General features: G+C 38.8%; 2 protein-coding genes across 2 annotated transcripts; one reads left to right on the top strand and one right to left on the bottom strand.

Moving 5' to 3' along the window:
* Positions 1-1,756: 1,756 nt before the first annotated feature.
* LOC124143742 (CAP-Gly domain-containing linker protein 1-like) lies at positions 1,757-11,988 on the bottom strand. The gene is made up of 6 exons (XM_046512805.2): positions 11,798-11,988; positions 9,540-9,588; positions 8,882-8,953; positions 7,199-7,387; positions 6,156-6,288; positions 1,757-3,877 (listed from the first exon to the last, which is right to left on the bottom strand). Exons 1-6 carry the CDS (start codon positions 11,869-11,871, stop codon positions 3,060-3,062), a joined length of 1,335 nt encoding a protein of 444 aa, XP_046368761.2. The 5' UTR covers positions 11,872-11,988; the 3' UTR covers positions 1,757-3,059.
* A 497-nt stretch (positions 11,989-12,485) lies between these two features.
* On the top strand, positions 12,486-24,678 carry LOC124143743 (F-box only protein 22-like). Its single transcript, XM_046512806.2, has 5 exons — positions 12,486-12,612; positions 16,594-16,735; positions 18,727-18,937; positions 20,571-20,913; positions 21,900-24,678. The coding sequence occupies exons 1-5, from the start codon at positions 12,491-12,493 to the stop codon at positions 22,348-22,350; spliced, it is 1,269 nt and encodes a 422-aa protein (XP_046368762.2). The 5' UTR covers positions 12,486-12,490; the 3' UTR covers positions 22,351-24,678.
* Positions 24,679-24,782: the final 104 nt, after the last annotated feature.

Raw genomic sequence — 24,782 nt, 5'->3', positions numbered from 1 at the left:
CATTGTACGCATGCTAGGAATCAAACCTATCCGTAAATGCTGAACAACTATGCTATCCCTCTGCCACTTATTTCAAAGAAGAGAGAGATATATTCCCTAAATTTGATGCAATCTCACAGTACACTTAGTTAAATTGATCCAAAATACATTTCCAAGCCTAATAAATGTTATTAGACGTTATGATTATTTTTGATAAACCATCATATAGATAATTTTGTGTCAGTGATGTTTGTTTTTATCTTACCAATCGTCCACGTAACCTTGCGATTAAATATCTCCAAACATGAAATGTGAAATGTGTCTTCGGTAACATCATAATTTATTTTTTCAATAACAGCATCAAATGAGAAAGGCGTTATGTGATCTTTAAATATATGTTATCCGAAAATGTGTTTAATGAAAACAGTAACATTTAAAAATGACTCATGGATGATTTACAATAACTTACGTACTACTTATATAATTTCTAAGAATGTGAGGTGAGATGCATTCAAGATTATTAAACTTATATAGGACGCGAATGTGTGTCTGCTTGTCCGGACTAATGCCGGTTATGTGGTGATAGTCCTGAGATACCATGCCATAGTTTAACATGGATACCCCACACCATGACTAGTCCTTGTTTTATCCTTTTAATGAGAGCCAGGCAGGGAAACAACAAGTACCATGACACGGCAAGGGGATCGTACCACCGACCTTCAGCTCGCAAACGCTCTTCCACTAGACCAGGGAGGCGGTCTTCAGCATTGTACCTTTCCCTGTTAAGTGGAGCCTACTCGTAATCTTCGAAAAATAAAGTTTGCAAAACGTGTACTGCTTATGCAAAAAGCTGATAAAACCCTGCATGGACTGAATATACGGTCAGGTCTACATGTAAGCCTATAGATAGTGAGTTTGGTTTGAACAGTATTTCAGTTATATCACAGCATGGCAGTTTAATGTGCAGGGAAATCCCCAAGGGATGCAGGTTATATGGTCTACTTTTTAGTCAACCCTGGGAGCACAGGTCATAAGTGTCTACTATTTGGTCAAGCCCGGGAGCGCAGGTCATAGGTGTCTACTATGTAGTGAACCACACAAGCACAGGTCATAGGTGTCTACTAATTAGTGAACCACACAAGCACATGTCATAGGTGTCTACTAATTAGTGAACCACACAAGCACAGGTCATAGGTGTCTACTAATTAGTGAACCACACAAGCACAGGTCATAGGTGTTTACTATTTAGTGAACCACACAAGCGCAGGTCATACGTGTCTACTATTTAGCGAACCACACAAGCACAGGTCATAGGTGTCTACTATTTAGTGAACCACACAGGCACAGGTCATAGGTGTCTACTATTTAGTGAACCACACAAGCACAGGTCATAGGTGTCTACTATTTAGTGAACCACACAGGCACAGGACATAGGTGTCTACTATTTAGTGAACCACACAAGCACAGGTCATAGGTGTCTACTATTTAGTGAACCACACAAGCACAGGACATAGGTGTCTACTATTCAGTCAACCACACAAGCACAGGTCATAGGTGTCTACTATTCAGTCAACCACACAAGCACAGGTCATAGGTGTCTACTATTCAGTCAACCACACAAGCACAGGTCAAACCCATGAAACAGGTGATTATTTCATGACAAGGGATGCAACTCTGCACAGTGAGTTATGTCCACTAACAACCTTAGGCCACCTATGAGCCCAACAATAACACCAACAAATATCAAATATAAGATTAAATAATCATTTATTGTAGTTCTGTGAATAAATCATGTAAAAATATATAATCCAAACATTTCTTTGTGAACATGTCCATGAATACTGTCTCTTGAGCAAAACACAACACAATGAAGCATGCTAATACTGACTGAAGCAAACAATTAATAAATTAAAATAATCAACAGTGATACAAAATCATCACAGAGCTTCTGTACTGTAAACATAGTATCTGGCAATAGCAATCATTGTTCTTAAATAGTTTAAAGTGTAAATAAATGTAAACATATAATCTGGCAAAAGCAATCTTTGTACTCAAATAAGTTAGAGTGTGAAGATAAAGAAGTCAAGTACACTGTTCTGGCATCAGTTTGAGGCTTCTTTTGTTTTAACTGTAGGTTTTCCAGTCATAAGACTTAGTGTATGTTCACAAAATAACTCCACTTCTCTTTTGGTGCTCTGAGAAGATACTTTGTGAAATTCTTTCCTTTCCATTTCTAATGTGTACGAAAATCAAAGTCAAGTTTATGTTTAAACTTTCCCTCCTTGAATTTGAATCATTCCGGCTTTCTGATCACTGACATTACCCATAAACATGGAAAGCATTCAACATGTGCAAGGAGACAGTTTCCTGAATATTGTTTGTTGTCTGGGATACGTAAACATCACATTAAATGGAAAAAGTAGGGGTGATATTCCCCTTCCTCAGGGATCCTACAACCTAATTAGGTGTTGTTAAACAAATTTATAAGATAGTGGTATACATGAAACAAATATATATTTAACAACAAACCCTTCAACAAGCACTGCATACAGAGTACAGTTGCAAACACTAACCCACTGATAACAAAGCGTCTTACTAACACTCAAACAGTTAGTAGGACGTCTAGTGACCCACTGATGAAGATGTGTAACTGTTATGAATAACAAGATTCACACGATGAAGGGGCAAGAAGTCGCCCTGAAATATCATTACCATCAAAAAAATAGTTATCAAAGTTCCTTATTATCATGTCTTCATGTTCTTCTAACATCAAAGTGCCAATCAACGATTCAACCTAATGTTACAAAATCTGTTCCCGAAACATCGATCATCCAATTGAAAGTCAAATTGTTTGTGTTTTCCTTATAAAATAATAAGCCAATACTAGCTGCTTTAATATGAAATTAATGTTCGGTCAGCAGTTTTACCTTCATGGTATGTCTATGTGTGAAGTCATTTTTATTCTTGACATTATCAATTTGAGGGACTTTCTAATCCTCAGCAAACCACCCACACTTACGCATATCACAGAGATGTTAACACAATGCAAGGGATTTAAACTCTACAACTGTGTTTGTAAATCAGTATGATTCTAATCTGGTTTTCTCAGCAAAAGCTAGAGTTGGGCCCAGCAATTCAGGTCTTTGTCCTGGGATATCATTATCATGATTTGCATCAGCTCTGGACCTAAGAACAGATTTTTTCTTTGATTTACTCTTTGGTGTTCCACTTCTTGAGTCTACACTCCAGTTGTCTCCCCCTGAGTCTCCTCTCTGACCAGAGGGCAGCAAATGTGGAGATCTTTTCCCCGGTGGAGCACTCTGAACTTTGTAGGGTGGCGCTGTGGTGGAATCTGACCCCCAGTCAGAGTCAGAATCATAACACAGACCGGACAACATACTAGATGCTGAGCTGATTCTTTTGGACTTCCATTTCTCAGAATCATTTACAGATTTGGTCTTTCCAGCAGAGCCTATCCCAGAATCCCTACTTGTGCTAAAGTCATTCCTGTCATTTTCACTGTTACATTCTTCTACAGGAGCCAGAGAACCAGTCTTCAGTTTGGAGGATGGCATCTTTGCATTATTGTCTACACAATGCCAACCTGACGCCATGAACTCAGAACCATTTGGAACCTCATTATTTTCGTCCCAAGACATTGACACCAACACATCTTCTTTTACCTTTGAATGTTTGTCAGCATTTGATGATTGAGCATTTCTAAATTTCTTGATTGTCTTATTCTTTTCCTGCACACTTTCCTCAAGTTTCTTTATTTTGTCTTCCTGCTCAGACAGCTGCTGTGACAGATCCAGGATCAAGGTCATGCGTCCACTCATCTCACCAGTCAACCCCACAGCAGTGTCACCAGATGTTGACGAAGAGGCATCAACTTTATCTAAAAACAAGCAATTCACAAACTTTGTAATCAGCCATGCCTTCTATCAAGAATAATGTGTATGAGAGTACCGTGATGGGATCCGAACCATAGACCTTCTGATCTGAAGTCAGACATCTTTTCTCCCTGGCCAAGAGGTTATCCCTGTCAGCAAGCTTACAAGGTATGGATGTCATCTGTAAGATGACTCCACACCCTGATACATACTCCCCTGTCAACAGAAGGCATGTCCCAGGCCTCATAGCAGGGTAGTAAGACTTTGTTTAATATGAACATGCTCAGGCCCCGTTTGGCACAAATTTAGCAGCCATAAATATTTCTGAGTCCCATGATGGGATTCGAACCTCAGATCTTCTGATCCGAAGTCACCTTTTCTACATGGCCAAGAGGTTAACCCTGTCAGCAAGCCTACAAGGTATGGATGTCATCTGTGGGATGACTCCACGCCCCGCTGCATATTTTTTCATACAAATACAACATGATTGATTTGAGTTGGGTGCATACGTTCTGGTGACCATATTTCACTCCTGGTGTATGAGATATAGAATGGGGTGTTTGATAATAATCATAGTAAAAGACATACAATTTCATTATTTCTATCTGAACAGATTACTGGCACCATATCCTGGGCTTATGTAAACCTTAGGTACAGATGATTATATTTTATAGATTTATTAATTTTTACTGTCTGAGCTTTGCAATGAAGCCGTTTCTTGACAGTCCCAGGCAATAAAGTCTACAGCTGCAGCTGGAACAAGATTGTCTTACTCTTGACAGTCCCAGACATAAAGTTCACAGCTGCAGCTGGAACAAGATTGTCTTACTCTTGGCAGTCACAGACATAAAGTCTACAACTGCAGCTGGAACAAGATTGTCTTACTCTTGACAGTCACAGACACAAAGTCTACAGCTGCAGCTGGAACATGATTGTCTTACTCTTGACAGTCACAGACATAGTCTACAGCAGCAGCTGGAACATGATTGTCTTACTCTTGACAGTCACAGACTTAAAGTCTACAGCTGCAGCTGGAACATGATTGTCTTACTCTTGACAGTCCCAGACTTAAAGTCTACAGCTGCAGCTGGAACATGATTGTCTTACTCTTGACAGTCCCAGACACAAAGTCTACAGCTGCAGCTGGAACATGATTGTCTTACTCTTGACAGTCCCAGACACAAAGTCTACAGCTGCAGCTGGAACATGATTGTCTTACTCTAGACAGTCCCAGACACAAAGTCTACAGCTGCAGCTGGAACATGATTGTTTTACTCTAGACAGTCCCAGACATAAAGTCTACAACTGCAGGTGGAACATGATTGTCTTACTCTAGACAGTCCCAGACTTAAAGTCTACAGCTGCAGGTGGAACATGATTGTCTTACACTAGACAGTCCCAGACACAAAGTCTACAGCTGCAGGTGGAACATGATTGTCTTACTCTAGACAGTCCCAGACTTAAAGTCTACAACTGCAGCTGGAACATGATTGTCTTACACTAGACAGTCCCAGACACAAAGTCTACAGCTGCAGGTGGAACATGATTGTCTTACACTAGACAGTCCCAGACTTAAAGTCTACAGCTGCAGGTGGAACATGATTGTCTTACACTAGACAGTCCCAGACACAAAGTCTACAGCTGCAGGTGGAACATGATTGTCTTACTCTAGACAGTCCCAGACACAAAGTCTACAACTGCAGCTGGAACATGATTGTCTTACTCTTGACAGTCCCAGACATAAAGTCTACAACTGCAGCTGGAACATGATTGTCTTACTCTAGACAGTCCCAGACTTAAAGTCTACAGCTGCAGCTGGAACATGATTGTCTTACTCTAGACAGTCCCAGACTTAAAGTCTACAACTGCAGCTGGAACATGATTGTCTTACTCTAGACAGTCCCAGACTTAAAGTCTACAACCGCAGCTGGAACATGATTGTCTTACTCTAGACAGTTACAGGCATAAAGTCTACAGCTGCAGCTGGAACATGATTGTCTTACTCTAGACAGTCCCAGACATAAAGTCTACAGCTGCAGCTGGAACATGATTGTCTTACACTAGACAGTTACAGGCATAAAGTCTACAGCTGCAGCTGGAACATGATTGTCTTACTCTAGACAGTCCCAGACATAAAGTCTACAGCTGCAGCTGGAACATGATTGTCTTACTCTAGACAGTCACAGACTTAAAGTCTACAGCTGCAGCTGGAACATGATTGTCTTACTCTAGACAGTCCCAGACACAAAGTCTACAACAGCAGCTGGAACATGATTGTCTTACTCTTGAGTGCGCTGTTCTCCTCCCTGAGTTTACTGATCTCCTCCCTCAGCTCAAATGTCTGTATCGACATCTCCTGCCTCGTCTCCGTCAGCTGAGAGTTCAAGGACTTCAACTTCTTTTTGTGTTTCATTTTCTGAAGATGTCACACAAAAATAACATGTAAAAGAAAGCACATCTTGACATAATTTGCATTATGGCTGCATTCATAAGTATCCTAACTAATAATGGCATCCTACAGAAACAAATTTACAGGTAGTGCATTCAGGAAAGAATCACCACTGCATTTTAAATATCATTATTATTGAAATCATCACAATGTTAACCAACATCTGGAAATTATCTTGGAAAGTCTGTGCCAAGATCATGGTATGTCATGCCTTGACAAACAATCCCTATTACTTCTGTTACTTTAATTAAACACATATAGTTTGCATTGTATTTTATTTTGTATCAAGACTCCATTTGGAAACCTTTAATAAATCCTTGGATATTATTACTGCTATTTGTGTTTATTCTATCAACAACTGTGGCATCAAATATTCTTGTAAGTTTAAAAAGACCACATAAGTTTTGCTAGATTCTATTTGCCAGCAAACCCATCTGATGTGAAGCAGCCATATATAGTGGTGGTACATGGTCTTGTGCATAGAGCACAGGTCACAAGTCAGGTGAAGTTAAGCAATGTTTCTCGCAGTGTTCTTGGATGGATGACCGCATTTTGGCAGCTTGGCTCCTAAGAGTTTCTAGGGCTTCGGTCGTGCCCCACACTGAAGCACATGTGGCGTCTCCTTGGGCAAGTGACTTTGTTCGAACATGTGCCTCTGTTCACTCAGCAGTGAATGGGTACCCGGTAGGTGTTAACCTTCTAGCGCCAAACAGGCAGCATGGGTTGTATATTCCCCAGGGAGATGAGAATGATTGTTGAGTGCAAACTAATCCAGTGACAGGGGAAATATTAGCTCTTTGAGCCCTTTGTGGAAATAACCGCAATATAAATGGCCTATTATTATTATTACCATATACCTACAATGTCCGCAACTCACCAGCTTGCTGTTCTCCTGCTGTGCGGCCTGTAGCTCCAGCTCCAGCTTGGCGATGTACTGATCCTTGACCTGCAGGGTCTCCGTACACACTTCCTCCCTACCAGCTTCCTGCAGCTGCTCCGCAAGCCTCTCCTCGAGCAGCTGTATCTGGTCCTGGAAGTCCAGCTGTTGACTCTCACTCTCTGCCAGCTGCAATAGAAACACAACTCCTGTGTCAGTTTAACCCTCACCCACTGCCAGCTGCGACAGAAACACAACTCCTGTGGCAATTTAACCCTCACCCACTGCCAGCTGCGACAGAAACACAACTCCTGTGTCAATTTATCCCTCACTCTTTGCCAGCTGCAATAGAAACACAACTCCTGTGTCAGTTTAACCCTCACCCACTGCCAGCTGCGACAGAAACACAACTCCTGTGGCAATTTAACCCTCACTCTCTGCCAGCTGCGACAGAAACACAACTCCTGTGTCAGTTTAACCCTCACCCACTGCCAGCTGTGATAGAAACACAACTCCTGTGTCAGTTTAACCCTCACCCACTGCCAGCTGTGACAGAAACACAACTCCTGTGTCAGTTTAACCCTCACCCACTGCCAGCTGTGACAGAAACACAACTCCTGTGTCAGTTTAACCCTCACCCACTGCCAGCTGTGACAGAAACACAACTCCTGTGTCAGTTTAACCCTCACCCACTGCCAGCTGTGACAGAAACACAACTCCTGTGTCAGTTTAACCCTCACCCACTGCCAGCTGTGACAGAAACACAACTCCTGTGTCAGTTTAACCCTCACCCACTGCCAGCTGTGACAGAAACACAACTCCTGTGTCAGTTTAACCCTCACCCACTGCCAGCTGTGACAGAAACACAACTCCTGTGTCAGTTTAACCCTCACCCACTGCCAGCTGCGATAGAAACACATCTCCTGTGTCAGTTTAACCCTCACCCACTGCCAGCTGTGACAGAAACACAACTCCTGTGTCAGTTTAACCCTCACCCACTGCCAGCTGTGATAGAAACACATCTCCTGTGTCAGTTTAACCCTCACCCACTGGAAGCTGTAAAGCAGCTCTTAATCTACACTCACATAATAAATCAATATCAGGGTCTTACAAATAAAAGGTACCCACAATGAAACTTAAGATGGACCAACAGATAGTATTTCTGAATGCTCAGTTACACAACTGCATCAGTGTAGTAGATGAGTATACATCTTCCGATCTGTCCCTTGAATTGCCACTCAAAGAGAGTGGATTGCACATTAAACTATGAGGAGGATGCTGGCGAGGGGAACAGCTCAAAAACATACCTGGTCTTTTTAGTACACTGACTTTAACTTCAATATTTACATTGAATAAATTTTATTCTCCCCATATTATTATCCTAGAACTGTAGCCATCATGAAAACATTTCTGAAATTATTCTTGCAACCCTATTTGAGAAAACCCTTCAAGTACAGCTTATGTTCCACTGTGGTTTCTATTTTTTAACTTCTGAGAAAAGCATGCATCTCTATCAAATGTCGAGGTGGATTTACGTATAAATACTTTATGATCAGTCCTTGGCCCCGTTCCACAAAGCGAACGTCACGCTGAGATCATCACAACTTCCATACTTTAACATAGACTTATGACAATCAAAGTGCTAAGATCGCTTTGTGGAACGGAGCCCTGTTATGTATATACCTGTTTCTCCAGATCTTTGAGCTTGGCATCTGTATCATTTCGATGGCTTTCACTTGTTCCACTTTCAGTTGTCTGAGAAATGATCATTAGAATAATGTAGTGAAATACATGGAGAAAGTCTTGTCAACATGGTCACCAAACAAGCATGCTATCGAATTCTTTTTTACGTCAAAGCATCAAAGTAAACAGGCTACTGGAATCTCAATACATCAACCTAAATGCTGAAAATATTTCTTTTACATGTTCTGGAATACCGTTAACCATGGTAACTGATGGCTAATTTTCCAAATGAACGAAAGGTTCGTTTTATTTCAGCATGTTCAGTTGGTGAACTGGTTTGATCATAATATATTGACCTCTTTGATTGACATAATCATCATCCATAAACCATTATAACAACATACATATTGTCTGAACGAATATTACATTTGTCCCAAAACAAGATGATCTTAAGTAGTTGTGCAAGATAGAAACTTTGTCTGAAAACATGTCCATGATTTATTGTTTTGAAACATAACATGATTCACCAACTTGTTACAACAACACTGACTGTTTATAATGTTATGGCTGTCAGACTTTAGTCCAACTAACCACATTTATAGCTGCACTGTAGCATTACTATCAGCAATACTGTACATCAGCATGGTGAATAACATACCAAGTTACTTGTCCCTGTCACTGTAGCCTGGATCTGTCTGCCTGCAGTCCTGAAAGAAAGAACCCAGACACAACTTTAGCGTGAGCTTGCAGTCCCAAACCCGCCTTCTATTCATGCTTGGATGTATAAATGCGGTTTTACTACAGCAAACAGAGGATATCTGTAAATGAACACGTTTCTACAAATAAATAGCGGGAGATTATTTGGATAGAATTCATTTATGAGGATATTATCAGATAAATTCCTCAAACATACATATTGTATACTTACGACTACTGAGTAATTCCAGTTGTGATAACTGCATTTAATTTTCTATTAATTTCCTGTGGTACTGAAATTACATTCTAGTTTCCTTTAGGTGAGTCAGGCATCAGTCCTTGTTTACAAACACCTCTTCATTGATTTAATACAAGTGTAAACACATGAAATGATAATGAGTGAGTAAAGTTTTACGCCGCTTTTAGCAATATTCCAGCAATATCATGGCAGTGGACACCAGAAATGGGCTTCACACATCGTACCCATGTCGGGAATCGAACCCGGGTCTTTGGCATGATGAGTGAACACTTTCACCACTAGGCTACCCGACCGCCCCGAAATGATATAGAAATCCTTAGTCATAATTATAAAAATAGAACTTCTTGGCGACAATAATAAAATACCTAGCAACTGATGGCATCCTGCAAAGAATCCTACATTTTATAATTAAATAAACCCCCAAAGACAAAGGTGTTTACAAACAACATGGATTCTGTTGAAGTAAGAGACATGTTAAATAGTTAAAGGGGATTGCTGTAGTATCCTCAGTGTTGGCTATTAAAGGTTAGATGTACAGATTGACGGTATTAAACTAATTGACTTTCACCGATGTCTCAACTACTCATGGCATCCTTGTAAGGTGCACACTTTTGACATGAATAAGTCTTGCAACCACTAGTTTATCAGAAGTATTATAAAAACATAAGAAATTCCTTTATCACAAATGTATTACATGTGTGAAGCAGTCAGACTCCAAACATCGCAACCATTTACAAATCACTCTGCACCTTGTCCGAAAAGACAATAATGCTTCACCAAATCAAAACAAGCAGAAAACTGGTTACAAAAACAACCTTTTTGTCATCTGTGAACTACTACTGTCACATTAATCCTGATCAACACAAAAAAAATATCCAAAATAGTTTCAGGAAACGTTTGTTCCAATGGAGTTACATCAGTGACAACCACTAAAATGTACTGTTGTGACCTACAGCCGCCCATATGACATTCTGCAAGTGAGAGCATGGCTTGGTTTGATTGAATTTAGTTGTGGAAATATATCACTAGATCTATATAATAAGCAAATGTCACAAAATGAAATGCTTCCATTGTCATTACCATTACTACAGTTTCAAATATTGTGCAACATATCTTCAATAATTGTTTTATCAAATAGTTCATGTCAGATGGATATTATTTTTCATTCACATGGCTAAGGAATAAATTATCTCTATGCATTCTGCGCCATAATGTACCGAAAGACTTCAATAATTTCAGTGTAATTGTTTGTAAAAGGGAAAAATTTGATGTAGCAGTGATAAATAGAATTCACCACTCATGATAAATCCTCTCTTTAAGAAATAATGTTTGCTCTACTCCATGTATAGTGTAATAAAGTACAGTTTTGTCCTCAATTAATATAATAAAGCACCAAGATGTAAAACTTTACTTTATTACACTACACATGGGGGAAGAGCAAACTTTATAACTTTTCTGAGATTTAAAGGGCAAGTAAAGTCATCATAGCAACTTTGCTGATTTTAATACTTTGGGACATGCTTATAACAAATGCTTGATCAAAAATAAATTTGAAAAACGGAAATAGCGTGAAACAGACGACAAATAATGACAGGCAAATTCATCCCCCAAATGACAAATTCTGTTACTGCGGTGATTTCCCTTTCTGGGTGTTAAAATGGGTTCCCTGTGCTGCGTTATTTCAACGACCTTATGTTTTATTGAAAATGGGTTTAATCCAAGCCATAAATTGAAAAAACGGGCAAACTAACGGACTATTCCACCTATATACATTCTTTTGCAATTGATTGATTATTTATCTCAAGACAAAGATAGCAGCATAACCTTCTTCTCCGTATACTCATAAATACGAAGTGAAGTTATTAGGGCAGAGAAGTGATATCATGCACGTGATATTTCACTTTTCCCCTTGGTTCCAATAGAATTGTACTTGGCGACCATGTCATATATCTCTTATTTACCTTGCAGACTCATTGTAACCTTTTTCCGTTTCACTGTGGATAGTTTTAACTTGGGTGCTCGCTCCGGAACCCATTCTATCTTAGTAGTTTATTCATTAATTAATAAAGTCCATATGTTACAGAGGCACTGCTCCAAAAAATGCGCTCTTGTCAGCCATTTTGTCGGCAATGAAAACAACACATTCGGAGTTTCTCGTGATGAAATAGATCATCAGCTCCAAACAACGACCCTACCATTGCTTTACTTCAAAAAGTAGCACGCGTTGGTATGGAGCTTGACTACAACTGGACAATCCGAGTTGTGCCGAATGAGGAATTATCGGAATATTACCCACAGAACTAATAACATTTATTGTAATGTGTACTTAAGATGTTTGTCAATAAAGCAATAAATTAGCTAGATAGCTTTACATCACATAAAATATACAACTTAAATTAAATGTAAATGTTACTACAATTGATATTAGTTGTATGATGAGTAGCAGTTTTTGTTATATTTTATCGAATCTATTAAGTTGTCCCAAATATAAATTTGTGTAGTTATTTATATACATTTAGCCAATTTAACTTGTCTATATTATATGAGTTTGAAAATTATATAAGAAACTAATCCATTTTTTAGCAGTTTTATCAATTGTGGCCGTAAAAATAATTATAAGAAATATTGTAAACAAATGGGTTGTGACCATCAAAATGGCGACGGACAAAATGGATTGTTATCAATCCTGTTCAGGAGCTCAAGTTTTGAGCAACCCCATCATCTTAAAAAATGTGTTATCGTGCATTCCAATGAAATCTCTTCAGAAATGCGCTAGGTAATGGCAGTCTGAGCTGTTTCAAAAACGGGCAGTTTATTTTAATGTAGACTTAAGATTTTTTCGCCCGGTGTAGTGCATTTCCTTACAATTGAGTAATGAGAGTACCGGAAAAAGGCCCTCGAGGCCTACGACGCGTTAATCGAAGATGTATATAGATTGTATATACGCCTTTGCGTTAATGAGTTCGTATCTGTACACACTGTACAATTATATTTGTGTGACATTTGTATCCTGGTGGCACAACGGTACCTTATATTATCTCGACAGTTGTCGTTTCTACCGGAATAGAGATCACTGAAGACGAAGAGATCGCTATCATTCATTTTAGCAAGCAAATGTCAAAACATTGACATAAACTCTTTGAAATAGCATTTCTCATCTTTGCATGCTTCTCTGGTGCAATCAGTGTAGAAACAGTTTGTTAGTTTTGTGCCTGGAGCCAATGAAAACGAGAATGCCACCTAGTCTAATTCACAGAATCAACCAAATAATCTGGTCAACATTTATAGGTCACACTAAGAATATCAACATGTTTGTTGAACAACTGTTTGACAATTAAGAGTTGCATCTCCTACCACACCAGAGACCTATGATAATGAGTTTGAATCATGGTTTGCCATGCATCACTTCAAGGTTTCCTCCCACAGTAAGCTGACACACAGTGATGTGACAAGAATCCAATTTACTCACTTGACAGTTGTACAGAGTTGTTCGATAGTTGTTCAGCAACTGTTTGACAACTGTCAAAAGTATTCTAATTCAAACGGACATTGTGTCAATATTATTGACAAAGTGTGACCATGAATCTTTTCTTCTGAGAGCAGTTACCACCCTTCAATAGGCACCATCCACTAAATGGCCCTGCAGAATTGCCACTAAACGGCCCTGCAGAATTGCCACTGAGGGATATGCAACATGTATTAATATGGAATATTTTAAATAGTTTCTGCTTTCTTTCTGTTAATAAATTCATCACAAACTCACATTATTCCATTTATTTAGCTCTGACCTTAATTACAAGCATCACATCCACTATTACAGCCAATGCACAAGACAGCCCCATCAGCATCAGCTGAAATTTTCATCTTACCATTGACACTTATATATTTAGCAACCATGATCATACAAATATTCTCTGATGATGAATCTATATGTAGATAATCCAAGCAACAAAGTTTTGATTTGTTCTTGCAGGTGCTGTTTTCATGTTAGTGTTCAGTTAGTGAATTACTCAGCTATATATTTATGTATTTGTGTTATTGAACATGTAAGAGATATAATTATTAAACCATTAAAATGTTCATGGAGAAATGGGGGCGGTCGGGTAGCCTAGTGGTTAAAGCGTTCGCTCGTCACGCCGAAGACCCAGGTTCGATTCCCGACATGGGTACAAAGTGTGAAGCCCATTTCTGGTGTCCCCCGCCGTGATATTGCTGGAATATTGCTAAAAGCGGCGTAAAACCATACTCACTCACTCACTCATGGAGAAATGGGTTGTCACACACATAAACTAAATTGACACAAAATATCTGAGCCAGCCAAAGAATTACAGAGCAGGACACAATAAGATTGGCAACTGCTTGAGTGCATACACTGAAACATTTTCTTTTCTCAGATCAATTGAGTATATGGTGAAAATACCTGGCTGCATCCCTTGGTTGTGTTAAATCTGTATAAATGATCTGAGTTCTACCATGGAATCGGAGTCTAACATTTTTATGTTTGTTTGTTTGTTTGTTGTTTAACACCGCACTCAGAAATATTCCAGCTATATGACGATGTTCTGTAAATAATCGACTCTGGACCAGACAATCAAGTGATTGGCATCATGAGCATCTATTCACACATTTGGGATACAATGACATGCATCAAATCAAGTCAGCGAGCTTGACCACCCGATCCCGTTAGTCGCCTCTTATGACAAGCATAGTCACCTTTTAAGGCAAGTAGGGGTTGCTGAAGACCTATTCTAACCCGGATCTTCACAGGTCCTAACACTTTTACTACATGCTGAGTACTGAACAGTCATAATTTGTGTGGGGGGAATGTTCAGCCAGTTTAAATACAAACAGGTTACTACACAAAGACAAATCTTGTGCATCTCCTAAGGACAAAGATTTTTATGCTATTGAGATCACTATTAGCTCCATTCAAACAGTTGATATCTATATTGATTTACTTCTGAGTACATAGAGGTTATCAAGCGAGTGTGTTTGGGGATGGTAAATATCCTGCATTAGGAATAATCATTGTATTTAGCGAGCCTTGGCGAACTAAATACATAGTGTTTATTCCTAATACAGGATATTTACTAGGGCTGTCACGATTCACTCGCGTATTCGGTGAATCGAACCGTATCCATTCATGAATTGAATTCATTATTCGTGGCCACTAGAGTCGAATATTTATGAATATGTCACTGGTCATTGTTGCATTTGAGCAGATACTAGTACCTGGATAAATGCAGTATATAAATGAGTAATATATTTAATAATATATTAAAAATTAAGAAATCATGTCAAATAATTTATGTTGTTGTTGCCTCACTGAACATGCTGAATATGACAAATGATACATCAACTGCTGACTTGTTATTGTATTCGTGAATTTTTATTCGTATTCGTTACCCTATATTCATGAAACAAATCATATTCGCCTCATAGCGTATTCGTTGCAGCCCTGATATTTACTATCCCCAAACACACTCGCGTAATAACCTCTTTATCATACAATGTCATTCTTTAATTCTGTGCTTCAAAATCGCTTTCCCTCTCTCACAAACATTACTGAAACATTGCGAGTTTTCCTGGAATGCGCGCGTTAATATTTATTACGTCACAGGGTAAGTGATGTGTCAGTCGGACAGTGACAGTAGCCAATATAGTTCCAACTGAAATCTGTTTCTTATCCAGTGGCAAAGCAACAAATACGCAAAACAACAATTGTTTTTAATTGCCTTTCGCGGCGATCCATCGGTCTGTCCGCTAGAGTAACTGCCCTTTGTCAAAGGGAAGCTACTCTAACCCTAGTCTATGAGACGTCACGGCCACGGTCAGACGTTGACAGTCGGTCTGTCCTGTCATAACGTTAAGAAGTGTAGTCATATGTACACACAGCGACAAAACGAAACAAGGTAACAATTCAAATATATTTCGGCCAAATGAAACTTTTTTAATTTGTGGAGAAGGTTTCAAGCCGCAGAGGTCTACAAGCACAGATATGGCTACTCGTACCCTCGCAAAATGTTTCGAAATTTATATCTCCAAAGTTGCCAAAACTTATAAAATGCCTTAGCTACGTCACAGTTAGACACAGATTTTCAGTATATTAGACTGTTCTTTTGATAATGATAGCAATTATCCCTGTAGTTTATCCAGATTCTCGATGGTTAATTCTGACTCGATTGCGGAATGACGAGGGCGACGCCATGTTTGTTTATAAACAATGAAAGTAGTCCCTACTTGACCTTTGATATTTGCATCTCTATCCGCATATGACCCCAACGGATAACGTTTTTATCCGTTGGCTTTATCCTGCCGAGAAACCTACCCATTATATGATAAATCACATTATTACCATATTACTTGCACAAGGAATATGTTTAATGATAGAACATAGCACATGCATAAAGTTAGAACATTTATAAGTTAAAATGTTCAATATGTTAAGATTATTGATATGTTTCAGACCCCAAGACTGTTGACAGTCATAAAGGTCCTGTAACATTTATTTGTGGACCACCACTTTTGCCATTAGCTGTTGCCACTGTAGATAGTGTAAGGGGTCTTGGAATAGTACCAGTTTCAAGAGTCAATCTCTGAGGATTCTGGTTTAGAATTGGTCCCCAGCAACTTTTGCTGGTCGTAGGCTGGAATAATGCTACGTTAAGCAACAAACAAACAAGTCAGTGGCTGTGCTGTAGTTGTATGTCTTTTAGTGTTAATTAGGATTCTTGTATCAAGTCCCTTTGTGCTTTAGAGTATGCCGACTGTGGGCCCTTGAAGTGGAAAAAATCAAGAAGACACGGCATGGCATGGTCTGGCACTACTTCAAGTGTCCCGAGTCGGAGCAGGGGACAGATTTGGATAGCCTTGTCAAGGAAATGGAGGCCTTTATCGAGGTATTGCATTTATAGGCTGATATTAACATAAAGAAATGTTTGTAAGTTAATTAACATGATTGAGAATTCACATTTTTCAAGGTTCAGTGCCTTAGTATGTTCAACTGAGTGTGAAGAAATTCCACTGGCTGTATCGCGCAAGAGAAAGATTTTTGCTGGGCCTATGAACCATGAATGTTTAATCATCAAATTAGTGGTGATGTTTTCTTCTGAATAGTGCATTAAAGTACACAGGTAATAATGGATTCATTAAGTCACCCATTTTGTTGTAGACTGGAGCAGCCTCCATATTATTAGTATAAAATGGCATGAACATGTTTTATTGTTTCACTGGTGTGTTCACATGTTAACAATGGTTTAGGTTAAAGTCCTTTGGTATTTGTTGGTTGGATTTTTTTTCTCTCAAAAAGTCAATTTAAAAACAGGGACAGCTGCGAGTCTAGTTGTGTGCTGGAGTACTGCATTATTCCGTCCCTGAGAAGGTGCAGGGAATGCTTTCCATGCATCTATCTTGCATCCTGCTTCACACTCTTCATTTTGAGAGCAGAAAAATGAAACAAATGGAGAAAATATCTGTGACTTTGCTTATTCTTTGAACGTTATGGGCTGGAGATCACTATTGTTCACAGTTGTGTTTAGTAGGGCTGGGACAAGTCCAAATTTACTACCCAGGTATCCGACCCCCTATTACCAGACCCTACCCGGATACCCATTGTAGGTCTCAAGAAATGGGAACAAAATGTCCGATTGGGATTGTTTCACCGCAGCGCTGGCAAGAACTATTTCGATACATGTATCAAACAATCAGATCATGTGTACACTGATGTTGACTGATGCTTTGCATTTACTCAAACATATACAAGTCCAATGGAAGGTGTGCATCATCAGAAAGAAATGCGAACATTAGCAACTTGTAGTGTAACCACTGAGCTATAGTGAGTTTTTGTCAGTAAACAATGTATCACGTGACTAACCAAGGGTCTGGGTAGTACTGTGGGTACACGGGTCATACTCAGGACCTACCCGACCCTAAAGTACTCATGGAAATGAAAAAAAAACTGTTTTGCTGGATTTAATAATCGACACAAAGCATGACGTAGATGTAAATACGAAATAACAAAACAACTGGAAAAGTACTAGTCTGGATTTGCTAGTTTTATCTCAGTGCTCAATACAAAATGTACTTTACAGGAGGAAATTTGTAGGCATAACATGGCAGAAACAGGCTATAGGCATTATGCAAATTAGCTTTGAAAAAAGTTATCAAAACAACAATAAAAATAACAGCTATGTTTACGTACATAATAATAATGACATGTAAGTTGTTGTTTGAGAAGGGAATATGTTACTTTTACGTTCTGATATTTTGACGATGATTCACTATCCCACAATGGCACTCACAAATCACTAACCACTGACAAATCACATGCACGTGGGTTTCAAGCACCTGTTTTCACCTGTCGTCAAGGTGTCATAGGTCATGGACATTCACCTTGATCATAGAACACCTGGTTATGCTCAGTTTCACAATAGTCTGTTTTGTTCATATTTTTACATACTTTACACGTGCAAAAAGACATAAAAACCTTTGATATGCTGTATTTGTGCCAAGGCCCAATTAGTACTAATTGAGTTGTTTGAATATTTATATATTTTGTATATTAACTGCATTTATTTAAAATCTGAGATCGAAAAAACAGGGTTTTTTTCATTTCCGTGAGTACTTTAGTACCCAAATTACCCATCCCAGCCCTAGTATTTAGAATGTGTAAAATTTGTTATTATTTCTCTCATATCTGTAGTCACAAGGTCAGTGGAAGCAGCATTTGGTATTTTGCTTGAAGGGGATGAAGATGCCATGTTCTGTTTGGTTTGCTTTCCCAAGTACATGAAGTAGAGATTGATCTGGGGAACAAGGAGTTGCCAGCACCTGTGTTGTTTGACGTTGTTGATTGTTGTGTAATCTAACCCTCACTCATGCTTTGTTCCAGAACCTGTACATCGAGCCCCATGTTTCATTCATCATGTGCTCGACAAATCTACATGAGGAAAAGATTGAACATCAGCGGAGCAGGAATGCGCGATCTGCTCGACGTCGTACAGCTAGGAATAAGACTGAAAACTTAAATGTTAACAGTTTCTTGGTGAAACTGCTGCCATCAAAGTGCAATGTTACTGCAATTACAGCTGATGGCATCGTTGGTAAGATATTTACTGGACCTATGAATGTGTATGAATATTTTTCTTAATGTAGAGGAGCACAGACAACACATTTGTCGCTGGTCCTGAATATGTTTCTAGGTTTGTCAGCACCAGGCTCCTCCTCGTCAATCTCATTAAAATCAGACCTTAGTTCTCGCTACCACTTAACAAAGATCTGAAGACATCCCATTAGGGGTCACGTCAGAATGACCTTTCATCCGACCAATCAGAGCATCGCTTACCAGATCATGAAAGTGACAGTCGGAATGTGATTTCTAATCATGCAACCTCGAAAACTTTAACACAGGGTATTCCGAACGATAGTTACAGGTTTAACAACTGATTCCATACAATCTAGACCATCTAATAGCCATTCCAGAATGTTCTTTTGTTGAGGTTTCAAATTTGTAATCAAGAATTTGTCAAAATATGTTTCGAAGCGTAGTCGCCAATTTGAAATTAGTGCCATAAAGCTCGAGAAAGCTGCCTTCTGATTGGTCATTCTATTGGTCGGTCAAAGTTCGCGCAAGGTCGGTCTGACGTGACCTGTAATGGGATGTCCTCAGATCCTTGTTTAGCGGTAGCGAGAACTAAGGTGGGATTTTAATGAGATTGCCTCCTCGTGGGTTTCACCAATGTGGCAAACATAGAAGAATAGCATCACTTCTGGCTTTCCTCCACATCATCATACACTATATAACAGGAATACTGTTCATTGTGGTGTTCAAAAGCAAGCTAAATTGTTAACAATGAGAACTTCAGCATGTGACATGAATGTCATATCATGTTTTTAGTTTGATTAATATTCAGCAGAACACCCTCAGTGTGCTTGATTTGTATCTACATCCTTTGAACCAGGTACTCCAGTTGTCGTGAAGTATTTGATGTCATCTGTCAGCTGTTTGATTAGATAGCTGTACGGAACAATAGGCTTAAAAAAAATAATAGAAGTGGTTCTCAGGCAATGGCTTTTGAAAATATAGTGTGGGCAGGCAGATTGTTTTTTTGTTTTTTTGTTGTTGTTCAAATATACAGTTGTGTACAATCAGCCTGGGAAAGGCCCTCCCTACATTATTGTATTTCTTGATGAGTAAAATACTGAAACACAGTATTTGACTACCGTTGGACTTGGAATATTTAAGGATTTTTTGGTTTTGGTTTTAAAATGGAAATAAAAACAAAATGTACAGCAAACTTTATGATGATGTGGGCGGTGCCTGAGAACCAAGACTATCCAGCTAATGCCAACTGTTCCAAAATATATACTTGGTTACAATCTAGGATGTCTAATCTAACAGTTTGATCCTCAGTGGACTTTTAAATACAGAGGAATCTGCCTAAACCAGATTTCTTTGGGATGGAAATGTAAGTTTGGTTCAGACTGAGGTCTGGATTGGTGATATTATGGCAGGAGACAAACAAATAAGAAATATAGATGAGGTTGCATTTTTTTCATTATCAAAGTATTTTAGGGACGTAGCTGTAGTTTGGTATTGACAGAATCTGGATTAATCAGAGTCTGATTTTGACAGATTCCACTGGATTACAATAACAGCAATATATTTCTTGAGTGTAATTATTCCTGCAACAACAGGAAGTATTAACAAGTAATGTACCTGTTTGTGTCCTGAAGGTACAAGCTCGGACATGAGAGTCACGGAGGAGATGGAAGGGAAACGATGTCTGTCTCTCGTTGTGTTCTCCCAGTTCAACAACATCAGAATCCAATCAATCTATTATGATCAAGATGAAGGAAACAAGATCGCTAACTGCTGGTCAAGTCGAACAGACTTCAATAACATTGACAAAAGGGTTTCTGATGATGAACAAGTGAAAGGCATCATCTTCCTCTCGGATGAAGCATTTTGTCCACAAGAAATTGGCTTTTCTTTGTACAAGATCTACAAGTGTCCTATGATAGCTGGTGGATTTGTTGACAATGTTGTGTGTCCGTCGTCTTGGTTTAATGATAATTCGTAAGTAACATTTTTGTTGGTTGGTTCTTTGTTAACGCCACACTCAGCAATATTCCAGCTATATGACGGCGGTCTGTAAATAATCGTGTCTGGACCAGACCACCCAGTGATTGATGTCATGAGCATCAATTCACGCATTTGGGATCCATGACATGCATCAACCAAGTCAGCAAGCCTGACCACCTGATCCCGTTAGTCACCTTGTACGACAAGCATAGTCGCCTTTTACGGCAAGCATATGTTGCTGAAGACCTATTCTACCCCGGATCTTCATGGGTCCATTTTGATTTGGTTCAGGTGCAATTATTTATGGTTACAGTATAGGTCGCATGAATAGGCGACTAACTTGGATCAACTGATTGTGTGTCACCAAATGTCTTTTGTCGTTGCTCATGTCATTTTCCTGTGGTTCAGACTTGATTATTTACAGTCCACCATTTTGTGAGATTGCCAAACAGCAGTCCCTTACAATTACGGTTGGATAAGATAATTTTCAATAAGCGCTTTCTCTAATAACATGAAGCCAAACCCAAGTAGAACATATTGAAGGCACTCCAAACAACATCTTGACTATTACTGGAAATTCATCCAAACAACACTATTTACACAGTGGTAAAGGGACATAACTCTTGAAATCTTAGGTCATCTGCATAAACTTGTCATATACTGCTCTTAAGTGAGTGGGTAAATCTAGTTTGTAAATATTAAATAAGATATCAGATTGGTTGTTCATAGATTCTGGTGCAGAATACTGGTCCCCAAGCCTGTTTCAACTTGTTCAAAAGCCAACTAAAATTGGGATCATTTATACAATGTGATATGATTTACTGTGTCATTGTGTCTGACCCTGCGAATCATTGTTCATGCTATCATCTATTGGTTTGTAGGATTGATTCTGTACAGACTGACATGATGTAGCTGAATATTGATGTCTACAGCATGACACTCACTCATTCATGGTAAACAACGATTAACCTTGATTGCAGGCGTGACTCCCCGTTCCTGTGCTGCATGGCTTTCTGTGGGAGAGTGCAGGTTGCCTCAGTGGTCCTTAAGGACGACGTAAAGACAACAGAGGGTGTGGACAGAATCATCAAGAAACTGAAAGACAGTAAACTCCCTGAGAAGAACAGTATTGGGTTGATGTTTGCTTGTGTGGGGCGGGGAGAGAACCACTATGGGGAGATCAATGTGGAGTCAACCGTGTTTCGAAAGTACTTTCCCAACACGCCACTGGTGGGCTTCTTTGGCAATGGTGAAGTGGGCTTTGAGTATCCTCATGTGAAGCCAGCAGATGTGCAGGACTGTAGTGCAAAGGACGAGGATGGGAGGAGTAATCACAAGTTCGTACAGGAGCAGTCTTCGTACATAGCTTCACACCCTCCCAAGATGTACCATGCATACACAACAATCATGTCATTGTTTTCATTTCAGTGATTTCAGCCTTCTGTGATTTGAAGTGAATGTGGGGTAGTAAGGCATATTAATTATCATACATGCGAGCAGTTTTGATGATAATTCTATCCATATTAGCTATGATTATCATTATCATACATAGTGGATCTGCAGCTGTGTACTGTTGCACATGCTGATGTTTTACAATGTAAAACAAGTGTGAAATGTGCCTCAATCTGATTGGTTGAAACATGGTTATTGGTTAACGGGACTTCAAAGCCTTGAACGTGACCAGATTAATAAGTGTAAAAATACCTGTTGTGCCATACAAAAGATTTTCTGAAAATTGTGCCAACATGGTAACTGACAGGGTGACATGACCTGCAAAATGACCATTACGTCACCATGTTTCTTTGCATAGTCATCCATTCCTTGATATTACTGCATTTTACAAGGTAACATTTCTTTTCATACAATTTTAATGTTTTGAATGGTGCCTAAGGTGATGCAATTCGCTGTGCAGAGTTGCATCCCTTGGGCACACCAGAAACCTATGATTGTGGGTTGAATCCTGGTTCACCCTATTAGTTTTAGGTTTGTCAGCACCATACCGATGCTCGTGGGTTTCACCAAAGTGGTAAACGTCGGAACCCCATCAAAGACCTAGATTACTTCAAACTTTCCTCCCACATGAAGCTGAAACTCTGTCATATAACTGAAATACTCTTAATAGCGACACTAAACTCATATCCTCACTCCATGCATTTATGTCGGCTCCACATCATAATGAGTAACTAAACTTGAAATTTCGTAATTCAGTCATTATTGAATTAAATAAAAATAAATAAATCAAAATCAATGAGTGAAATTAACATGATTAATATCAATCATATATATATTTCACTTGAGGGATGACAAGTATTAAAACTAATAGTTGCAAGGAACCAGACAAGCAGTTTAAAATGGAGGCTGGTGAAGGATTGTGTATGAGCCAAAAAACCTCTTCTTGCCGTCCCCTTCCACGTTGCTGTAATTATGCTAAATGGTTTTCCTGATGTAGAACATCACTATGACAGTTATTTAGAAAGTATGGCTATTTCTCATATTGGTGCTACAGATGGATACATTCTTATCCATTGACTGTAACCCAGCAGTCTGCACAATTATCAATTTGTTACTGTGATTGATAGATATCAAATAATCTACCAGACTATTGCCAAGCATGCATGAATCAACATAACCACAGTATTGTGTAGGAGTTACAATACCAGGGCTGGCTAAAAAGATCCATAATCAGAATTATCGTTTATGGGAAGAGCTATTAATGATTTTCGATATGAAATTGTCATTGATAATAGCTTACATAAACTATCATGAACTATTGTGATGAAATAAAGTTTAGATTTACTGAAACAGACTTGTTATTGTCAAAAATGTCAATTGTCAAAGACAGAAAGCAACTGTTTTTGTTATATCTCAAATGTTCACAAAAATATGTGTCACTGCTCAGAAGTGGCGTGAAATATGTTGATTTCTTTTGTGACTTTCTTGCATATTTGCTTAAAGTTACTTCTCAGATATTTATTGATAATTGATCAATATTTAGTTAGCGATTATCGATCTCTATAATCTAAATCTATGGCCCGCCCTATACCAATACAATACATTTATTTTGGGCATGTATCACAATCAATGATAACCATGTATCGTGACACCCCTGCTCTAATGATTCCTTATTTGGTTATTGTCTATGCTTATGAGTCTACTCTTAATTATGTTGATGTAGCTTGCATGGAAGGATGCCTCAAAGCAAAAATGTATGATGATGATTATGATTATGATTGATGATTGATGATGATGAAAATATTTGAAATCCATTTTCCTCCAGATAGCTATTACTATATTGCTTTCTAACATTGAATTTCTCTAAGATGCAGTTCCAGCTCTGAAATGGCTGAGGAATCTAAACTTTTACATGTATATTTCTCCTCATGACGGCATCATATTTTGTTGAAATCATAAGCATTGTCATGTTATTTTTTCATGTTTTCCTCTGTATTTGTGCAGATAAAAATAATTGAATATCAATACATAATCTGTTGACTACATATCCAGGTGAGCTACAGTGTTGTGTCACTATAGTTTTCCCCTGAAATTTCATACTTTACCTTTTGCAGGTTAAACTACATGTACCTCAAAGTCTAAACATGATTTTTTGGGTAGAGGTGAGGCGTGTGTTTTTAGCTGCATGTACTAATATAAGGGTAATGCTATTTTTCAGGGCATTATCATTGGCAGAAGCCTGAGGTCTTCCATTAACTGCCCGAGGAAGGACGGCAGTTGTAAAGATCAAGGGCTTCTGCAAATGATAATGCCCTGAAAAATAGCATCACCGTTATTATAGCTAAAATGGAAGGAATTTGTTATAAAGTAAAAAAGAAACAACAAGATCGGTTTTGAAACATTTACTGCAA

The sequence above is a fragment of the Haliotis rufescens genome, unplaced genomic scaffold, assembly GCF_023055435.1.
Source record: "Haliotis rufescens isolate VD_foot unplaced genomic scaffold, xgHalRufe1.0.p SCAF_1, whole genome shotgun sequence".
Lineage (NCBI taxonomy): Eukaryota > Metazoa > Mollusca > Gastropoda > Lepetellida > Haliotidae > Haliotis > Haliotis rufescens.
This window is presented reverse-complemented; position numbering and strand designations above follow the sequence as displayed.